We start from the raw sequence: 10150 nt of genomic DNA on the forward strand, positions 1-10150 counted from the left end.
GAGGCACTGAAGGGTGTGTCTGAGCTTTTGTGTTAGCAGAGGCCTGCCCCTAAGACTGCCCTTGCCACCCAAGCAGTCAAGCTGAAATGCTCCTATATATGGTACTCTCTATTTGGCATAGGGCCTTTTGGACAAAATAGGGGTGCTGGTGCAGTGTAATGGTGCTACACAGTGCAGGTAATGGAGGAGGGTTTGCTTTGTTTGATTGGTTTACTGAAGTAGTTATAAAAATGCTTTAATCTGTAAAGCAGATGCCTATCAGGAAGATGAAGAAAAATTCTGGCTTTATGCAACAGAATTTTGCTATCCCATCCTCTGCTCTGCTTTTCAGAGGACTGAGGACTCTTTGGTTCCTGGGATGCTTTCTGGTGATCAGTGAAACTATGAAGTACAGCTAGCTTGATGTGCCCTAGCCCCAGTGATTTTTTGAGTCAGCTTTCATTACAAGAAGGTTGTGCGTTTTACTTCATACTCAGCTACTCAAATACACACTTCTAAGGGGTTTGTGCAGAATAACTGGCCTGCTGTGTGTAATACCCATGAATGCCAGAGGGAACTAATTCCTCATCTTCCTGAAAGACAAAAAAGAACCTGGACACGTGAAATGGCACTGCACTTGGCTGAACCAAGAGGGAGATTTTTTTTGGTAAAACGATAGCTAAACAGTGAACTCGTTAACCCCAGTAAGGTGTAACATTCAGAGAGTTCAGTTCTGTGATTTTTAATTAAAAAAAAATAAAGGGAGTGGGGAATGCCCTTGTTAGCTGAAGGAAAACATTATGCTGTTTATTTATTTACTTTATCCTTTCTGTGTCTTTCAATTGTTTTCTTTGTCAATGTACTGTATAGCAGAATGGGAGGAAGGAGCATGTTTCAGCGAGCAGGCTGGGGTTTTGCTGTTTGCTTGGGAGACTGCAAGATCAATTCTGAAGTAACAAGATTTAGAAATAACTGATCCTCTTGTAGCCAGTGTTGCAGGATTTGGAAGTTTGTAAAGAGCAAGTTTAATATGATTTTCTTGTAAAATTTGTATACATTATCTGCATTTTGAAATCTGTTCCTTTCTTTTTTCATGAGATACGGTCATTAAGTGCTAAAACCTGTATTGCTCTTTACAGTCGTAAATGGAGACTGGAAAGAACCAGAAGGGAAACGTGCATTTTCTCGCAGATAGGTAACTGCATTGCCATGGTAACTTAAGGATTTCAAATACACCATGTCTGTTGACACAAATTGGACACTGCTACTGGAAAGAGGGATACGAAGATGGATCTTGCTTTCCTGCTACTTTGGGTTTTTTACATACAGTGAAAGGGAACATCTCTTCATATGCAAGGCCTGTTGTTAAATTCTCCCTATTTATGTTCATCCTTTTGTAAACACTTCTTTTTTCCTAAGAAAATGCAACAAAAAAATGAAATATTGTGTGAAAATACTACACAGCAGCATGGAAAGAAGTTCTGGTTATGTCAAAATGCATGAGTATCGGGTGCTACAAATTTTGCATGGACTTAGTGGTACATATTTTAAAAGTAAAACTACCTGACACTATTTTCTCTATTCAGGCAGTTCAGTCTTGTTTGTGGTTTTTCTCAGGTGCTTTATTATTTAGTGGACAACTGTGATAGGCTATGTGCCAACCATAGTCCCTATAGGTAGGTTCTGGGTGCTGTAGCAGTCATCTTTCTCTCAAGAAATCACTTCCAGCCTTCATGTTTGTAAAGAGTAATTTGCAAGGATATGCCAAAAATAGTTAATTCAGTGATACGTTAAGGAGTAGTGACTTAGTAGTAGTAGTGACTTAATCTTACTTGGGTTATTACTTCCAACAGTCCTGGCAGAGCAAAGTCTCCACAGCGGAGTGAACCTAGAAGGCTCACAGAGATCTTGGTGCACCCCACACTTTTCCATTCTTCCCAACATACAGTTTTGTTTGTGGAGCAGGTTTTGTAGAGCACTGCAGGACTGAGAATGGGTCTTTGCAGTTGTGTTTCCAGTGAAATTTCTTTTCTTTCCCCCTTTCTTCCTTTCACTTTGTTTTTTTTCTCCAGTGTAAATAAAATAAAAGCCTTTAGTTTTCTGCGGTGGGTTTTTTCTTGTTGTAGGTTTTTTCTTGTATTTTTTGTAAATTCTCTAGACTGCATTAAAAGTTGGTCCTTTGTCTCTAACAGCATATTCTTCCTTCATGTAACCTGAGCTGAACTGCAGTAGATAGACTATGAAAGTAATTTTGTAAGTATATATAATTAGCTAATGTAGAGGGCCCTGTAGGTGGGAACCGATACCAAGTATTACAGTCCCGAATTTGAGATGAGGGTTTAAAGTGAGATTGAGGAAGGAGGATCATTTTAAAATCTCAGATCTCCTAAGGTGGCTTTCTAAATGGCAATGAACTAAGCTGCACTTTACTAAATGTCATCCCTCCTTTCTTCAGTGCTTCCAGAAAACTTAAAAATATATCTTTAACTGTATTAATCAACTTTCGAAAGGAAAAGTTGTAGAAAGTGTGTCCTTGCATGGAATGCATTTTAAGTTCAGCCTTGGCTAGCAAAGGTAATGACTAAGATGTGTAAAGCTTACTATTTAAAAATCAGTACTGTTACTGTCAAGTTGTGGTGAAGTTGCTGTCGTAAATTTCAATTTCTAAAGCTTATTCAAAACAGTTTGCATGTGTTTTGTTTTGTTTTCTTATAGTGTATAGCAAAGTGAGTTTGACCCTTGCTTTACTTAGTTTTGTTATCATATAACCTCATGGCCTCTCCCTGAAATTACAGCTATGCAGTTTTGCAGTCATCAGTAGGGGCTGTAAAACTAGATGGAGAAGGTTTTGGTTTCATTCTTTGAAACTTGTGGATGGTGTAGGAATGTGAGGTGGGAAGGGAGCAAACCCTTTGCCTTTTTTGGCGTCTTTTCTTTGGTGTTCTGCTTGCTGGTGCGGTCTGGAGAGGGAGGCTGGGTGAGGACTGTGAGAAGGGGGAGGAGTTCGTGCTCAGGGACAAGGTTTAGTGGTGTCGATAGGGCTAGGACAAAGGTTGTACTAGATGAACTTGAAGGTCTCTTCCAATCTCTATGATTCTAGGAGCTTTACCTGTGCTACTGACGGGTCTGCAGCACACATGGAGGAAGGACACAGTGTCTGAGGTGCAGGTGTTGTGTCCCCAGCTCCTTTCCTGGAGCACTGTGTGAGCTGCGTTGTATCTCCAGGGTTTATGTTTTCTCATAATGAGTGCTGTCAGCTTGAGAGATGGTCTTAATTTTTAGTAGAATAAAAACTCGAGAGAAAATGGTCGATGTGCAATACTTGGGAGAGTTTATAGCTCTTTGTTTTCCTGTGCTGCTGCTATGGATACAACCTAGATCTACAGCACTGGTGACTGCTCTGACAAACTCCTGACCAGCTTCTTAGCTGCAGCCATGGGACTAGTCCCCTTGAGTTTGCTGAAGAGTCCTATTGTGCTTATGGTTAAGGGAATGATACCTGATGGTGGTATTAGGGCTTAACTGACCAGGCAGCAGAGATATGGGGAAAATAATAAATGTGTGTCACAGGCAGCAGAAACAAGGGGTAGCCTCCTTTTTATTTTCTCATCCATGTTGTTCTTACACTTCTAATTGCTACTTGTAATAACTGAAGAATAGAGGAAGCTGGAAATGAGGTAGATGCTTGCAATTCAGTGAATTGCTGCACTTCCTATGGGCATGTGCTGAGCAGTTTCAGTGCCTTTCAGAAGGTGTGTGCAGTCCAGTGGCTGCAACAAATGCCTTTGGAAATAACTCTGCTCATGTTTCCTTGCACTTGAGTCTGCCATGTGAAGGAATATGTTGTTGAGGATATTTCTCAGTTAACTTACTTGAGGGTGTTGGGTCTGCAGTGACATTCTGGAGTTCCAGGTCCCAGGGGAAAGATTTTATAATTTCATTCGTTATTTGAGTTATTTCAGCTGCTTGGCCTAAGCAGTCCCCCAGTGCCGATGGGGTGATGGTACACCATGGAGGTCCTGGAGGGGAATATTTTTTGGGAAGTGGGAAGGGAGTATGACACAAAAAGGAAGGTGAAGACAGAAGGAATTGTTAGGATTTTTTAAGAAAAGTAATTGTAATAGGTATAAATGTCAGGAAGTTGTTGACTAGCTGACAGCCTGATTGTTCCATGAAAATCTATCTGAAACTAGAGATTGACTCCCAAGTCAGTTTGTATTGTAGGTGCTGCAGTTTTCCGCCTTATTAACTGACAGTAACATGTTATAGTCATCTGTCTTTTCAGTTACCTGTCCTATTTGCTTAGCAGAAAATGAAATGTTTCAAGTGATATGTTTAATATACAGCTGGCAGAGGAGGAATGATGCTGTGAGGACTCAGTGCACGGCTAGCCCATTTTTTTTTTTTTTCAAATAGGACAGTAAAGACTTGTGCAGCTCCTTTGTGATAGGCTTTCTGGCTAGAGCTCTGTTTGCATTTTAACATCCTTTTTTGTTCACTGAAGTTCCAAACATACATTTTCACCTCAGTCTTCTACCTCTGCCCTCTACCAGCACTTTTTGGATTTTTGCCTCTACAGTCCTTTACTCAGTGATTGTCCTCCACTGAAAGAGGGTTTGTTCTCCTGGTCTCTCTCTAATCTCAGCTTTCAGCAGGTCCCTTTAGATTAGTCCTTGGGGCAATGATTTGCTCCTTGTAGCATGTCTTAAGCCCTGGGTTGGGTTGCTGCCTGTGGATCTGGCCTGAGGTGCTGCAGTGTGTGGAAGAGACACTCCTCTTCAGACTCTTCATCCGGCTGTCAGAAATGCTGCTGTGCTAGAGGGGTTTTACTTTGCTTCTGATTTAGCTGTTGGGGCAGCTGCATGCTGGCACTCGAAATAGAGGTTCTTGTATTCTTTATAAAAAGACAGGTGGTCCTCATCCCTTGTGTTTGAGCTGCTAACAGAAGATTTTGATCTCATCTGTTTCCTTGAAATGGTCTTCTGCTAGCTCACTGAGAAAACAGATGCTACTGCTTTCCTCCCCTTATTCTCTTGATCTTATAGGAGTTAAAACTCCTACTTCTTTGCAAATGTTAAAAAATTGGTTTTGCATTCTGTCCTGAGTTTCAAGTGGCAGCTTGGTAGAACGATAATAGGAGCTTTGTGTTTTAAGTTTCAGCAACGTGTCCTGTGTTTCATGGTTGTGATCTTACCTGTATTAATGATAGTGCTGTCTTCAGGAAAAAAGATCAGTAAATTGTAACAAATCAGTAACTGATTCATTCAACATTTTTACAGCTTTTTAAAGACATTGTGTAAGACCTAAGTGGCTTAATGGAAAGTCAGGGACTGAACAGGTTAGCCTGTGTCAAGATGTCCTATGAATACTTTCATGAGTATCAAATTTACTCTGAAACAGTAGTCTCAAACTTTCAAATAACTTGTTTTTCACTTTGTAGCTTGTTTCTCATGCTTTCGGGTGTGCAGCCTGTTTATTTGGAAGCAGCTGCTGTGGTGTGGCTTGCCCCAAGCTGTAACTTGTGCTTTACCAAGGCTCTCCTTTTCTTTGATACTGACTGTAATAGGTCTTGGGTTCTGCTGTAAGTGCTTGGTGTTTTTGTTCTGTTGACACAACATCTGTACAACAATGGGACATGACTGGAACTCTAGGTTTAACAAGTATAATAACTGGAATTGGCCAGATCTTTTTGCTCTGTGATTAACTAGTGGAGATAAGGAACATCATGGTCTGGATGCAGATCACAGCAAGCATGTGTTCAAAAGTTAGCAGCCACACACCTTTGCTGTCAGAACAGAAGCAGGGAATGGCTTGAAGAGCCTGACCTTCCATTTAATCTTTGGAAATGTTCAAGCCTCTATTTGAAGCACAATGTGAAGCAAAAGAAGTCTTAATTGCTTCTGTCTTTGGTTGGAGTGATCTCCACATAATCTTGGAGGTTAGTACTGGAAGCGATCAGGCTGGAGTCTGCCATCAACAGTTTGCTCAGTTAGTGTTAAAAATACAAGGCAGATCTGTGATGAGTGCTGTTGAGGTGGAAGTACTTTAAGAATTGTCTGCAGAATTTCTTAAAAGCCTATTAGGGGATGTTCTGAAAAAGTTGTTTTCTTGCTACAGCAGTTTTGTGTTTCAACCAATTTCTCTTTTCGTTTTTTTATTTTTTATTTAACTGCAGATCAACTTGAACGTGTGTTCTTGCGTCTTGGCCATGCAGAAACAGATGAGCAGTTACAGAACATTATTTCCAAATTCCTACCCCCTGTTCTCCTCAAGTTGTCCAGCACACAGGAAGGAGTTCGTAAAAAGGTAAGGGTGCAATTTACTGTCATGCTGTATTGTGCTGATCAGGAAGAAAGAAATGCCTCTAGTGTATTGTGATTTACTCTGCTTGAATGTCCTCTGTGGAGAAATTTACTCTTTGAGGGGAAAGTTACTGTGAGCCTGATAGAGAGTAGGTTGTTTACAAGTATTAGAGCAGTCATTGCTTGTATCAGCAGGGTCTTTTACAGGTGTGTAGGGGCTGCATTTTTTTTCCCACTTGATGTGAGCCAGCTATTAGTTAGCCTCAGACCATGGCTTAGTGCCTTAGAGGCTGTTGCTGAGGCTTCCAGGTTAGGGCTGTTGTGCATCCGCCTGACCTACCACACGTGTAGAGCAAACTTGTTTCTATGTACAAAAGATTGTGAGACATCTCATTGATGTCATTCATTCATTCATTCATCTGGCAAAGGAGTAGCGGCAAGGACCATACAATTTTGAAGATGGAATTTGATACCTACTTGAAGGAATTTAGTTCCTTGGCACAGAAGGCAGCTTTATTACAGAATTCATTTGGTACATATTACATTCCAACTCCAAAACTGTTTGATCTTTATCTGATTACAGACATAGGAACAAGGACAGGTGGCTTTAGAAGTGGAATTTAGTATGTACCTGGGGAATACAATTCCCTGTATTAGGTTATAGGATAAAATCTCATCCACACACCTGCAAAGGAGTGCAGACACACAATAGCAAGTGCAGAAGTCTGTGTAATGCCCTACCTCAGCTACAACCAGGCCCATCATAGGAGCCATCAACTCATCAAATGCCCATCTCCACAAGACGGGGGGAACGTAGAGGGACCATGGCAGGTAGGAACCCAAGTTAAGGACTTGAAGGAAGGGGCACCCTCTTTGAGTCCCTCCCAGGACTGTCTCAGGAGACCCGTAGCCCCGCTCTCTGGGCATGGAACCCATCAACATGAGTCAATGCCAGAATACCTTTTGGACTGAGAATGTGCTGCCTGGGGTCGAGGACACAGTGGGATGCAGAGGAGGAACATTTTTGGGATTGCTTAAGCTAATGGGTTGTTTAGTGGGGGTCAAAAGCAGAGAAAGGGATGGACCTAGGTGATTGGAAGAGGAACAAGTGTGGGTCTCTAGGAATGTAGCCCACTGGTAACTGCATGTCTCTCCTGGTTGTGCCTAGGGGTGTGGAGCCGCAGCAGCCTTCCCCTCTGCTGGGCTACTGGTCCCTGGCACCATGTACTAGTCAGTCCCTATTCCTGTGGCTGCCAGGGTGGAATTTAGTATGAACATGGAAGAATTCAGTAATGTAGCAGCCTTCTCTAGCAGGGAGTTGAACTCTGATTACTAGCGGGGCTTTTTCCCAAGGTCTATGTTCTTGCCATGTCTTGTGCAATGGCAGTTGTGGGATTGCATGAGGGAGATCTCTAAACTGGTGTTAACAGCCAAAGAGATCTGACTTGGTCTGGATTCTGGTGGAGGAACACTTGTGTTTCCTGTTCTGTCAGGAGGATGTGACCAGAAGAGGCAAGTGGGGCAGCAGCAGCTGAGTGTAAGAGACTTGAGCAGGTGGATCAGAAAGAGGAGTGATCTGGTTTTGTGATAAATTCAAAATGTAACAAGAATACTCTGTATGTGTTGATTTTTATTATTTTAATTTTTTTTTTTATTTTTCGCATAGCAAAATAATTAATCAATGAGACAGGGGAAGGGGAAGACTGTCAGGGGTTTTTTTTAATGAATATCAGTGAAGATTTACTGTGGAGTGTATAAACTGCAGCTAGATCTGTTCAACGTACATATTGCTTTTTTCTATTACTTACACCATGTCTTGGGTTACAATCTGTAACCAAAAATGTGTAATTCTATTTTCATCTGTTGAAACCGGTTGGAAGATATTTTCATTTCTTGTTAACTCCAGGGGCAGGTGCTTTTGTTAGTGGGTAATCATGGGTTAATGAAGGGCGGTGCCGCGGCGCCCTGGAACTCCTGCCTTGTGGGGGGCTAGCCGCGCTGCTGCCGGGGGACAGACCTCCACGCGGACCTCGTGGACCCGGGGTGGGACCCCCCGCCATTTCGCCATAGAGGAGAACTTTTTTTTCTGGGGACTCCTCTGCTGGATCATCTCTACTCCAACAGAGAAGCATCTGCCACTCCAGGAAGACTTTAATTTGGATTTATTTGGACTTTTTTTTTTTTTCCCAAGTCAGGTATTCTGACTTTGTCAGAGTTTCTGGGATTATTTGTTTGTTGTTGTTCTTTCTCTGTATCATTACCTTTAGAGTTTGCAATATTCTTAGTAAAGAACTGGTATTCCTATCCCCATATCTTTGTCTGAAAGCCCCATAATTTCAAAAGTATAGCAATTCGGAGATGGGGCTGGGGGGTTTACATTCCCCGTTCCAAGGGAGGCTTTCCCCTGTCTTCTAAACCAAGACACACCAGAACTCAGCTTTTCAATTTTCTACTTGCTCTTATTTCACCAATAAAGTGATGAGAAAATGTCTTAAGAAGTCTGATGCATTTTCAAATGCTCATGGCTTTTAAACACAGATGTCTAGCTTTCCAGTGCTAATTCTTCCTGGTGGACAATAAAGAATATGCCTGTTTAACTCCACCCTCAGAATCATGCCAAAGCAATGTAAGTTTAAAAAAAAAAAAGTGCTTTTTTTTTTTTTCACATGAGCACTGGGGTGATGGAGGTCTAATCTAATAAAGGCTAATGAAGTAGATGAAATAGAATGGAAAGAAAAGAACAAACTCTTTATTGACCCATTGACTGACTATAGGCAGTGATAAAACTGCTGTCCCATGTCACAGCTCTCTCCCACAATCATTGTAGTGATTAAAAAAACCCACAAACCACCACCACCAAAAAAGTGTGTTAGTGTAGTTAATAGTGCTTTGAAAACTTACACCACTTAGTTCAATTGACAGTGTAGCTTTTAATAGTATAGATATATGACCAAAGAAGAACATCTGTTACCAGCGTGCTGCTAAAGCATAGATCAGCACAGTTGTTCAAGAACTTCCTTTCACCCAAGTTCAGGGGCACAGTGTAGTTCGTTTAATGTACTAGATGGCCTTCTTCAGGCCACAGTTTGACAGATGCATTAAATTCGGTTCTAGGACCTCCACCAAACTAGTTACCCTAGCAGTGTCACACAAAGACCTTATCCAGGGTACTTTCACTCTGCTGGTTCAGATAAGCTCCAAGAGGTGTTGATACCCTGGCAGCATTTGTGCCAGACTGGATACTGAGTTACTTGATGCAGTCCACTTGAAGCTAGAAAAACATAAGAAATCCTGCTTGAAAGTGTGGACATTTGCCTGATTCATGTCCAATGAGTACTGCTGGATGAGATCCTTAGTGCACTGATTCAATGTTAATTGGTTAGAGAAGCAGGACATGGGCTAAACCATCGCATATACCCAAATGCACATCTTTTTTCACCAGCCACTGTGGGTAATTTGAACCGGTTCCTCAAACTCTGTTGTAGTCCTATGTTTCTCTTCTGTCACAAGAATGTCTGTGCAGACATTTTTTTTCACTCTAGAATAATAGGAGTTTGTGACTGCTGTCATCTTAATTTTGCAGCAGGAAAATTTGATTACTGTCAGCCTTACTTACTGGTCTCAGTCACATGCTTGTGGTCAGCTATGCAGTTCTCTGTATTATATCTGGACATGATTCTGTTTGACACCTAGGCATGGAGTGGATGCAAAGATGATATCTTAGCTCATATGCAGCTCAGCAAGCATCTAGTTGTAAAGTTGCCATGATGGACTTTAGTAACGACCATTTAGTTGCTTTTTCACTGTTCTGTGACCAAGGTAACATGACATCTAAAGGGCAGGACAGTGTGCCCCCCCCCCCCCCCCCG

At 41.7% G+C, this 10150-nt stretch overlaps 1 protein-coding gene across 1 annotated transcript in view; it reads left to right on the forward strand.

Moving 5' to 3' along the window:
• Positions 1-6154: 6154 nt before the first annotated feature.
• Positions 6155-10150, forward strand: part of LOC104275982 (proteasome-associated protein ECM29 homolog) — a gene marked incomplete at both ends in the record, with an annotated part of 39000 nt that continues 35004 nt past the window's right edge. Inside the window, 1 exon segment of the mRNA XM_009872109.1 lies at positions 6155-6285. Within this exon segment, the coding sequence (XP_009870411.1) occupies positions 6155-6285 (131 nt within the window).

Source organism: Apaloderma vittatum, unplaced genomic scaffold (genome assembly GCF_000703405.1).
Source record: "Apaloderma vittatum isolate BGI_N311 unplaced genomic scaffold, ASM70340v1 scaffold11466, whole genome shotgun sequence".
NCBI classification, from domain to species: domain Eukaryota; kingdom Metazoa; phylum Chordata; class Aves; order Trogoniformes; family Trogonidae; genus Apaloderma; species Apaloderma vittatum.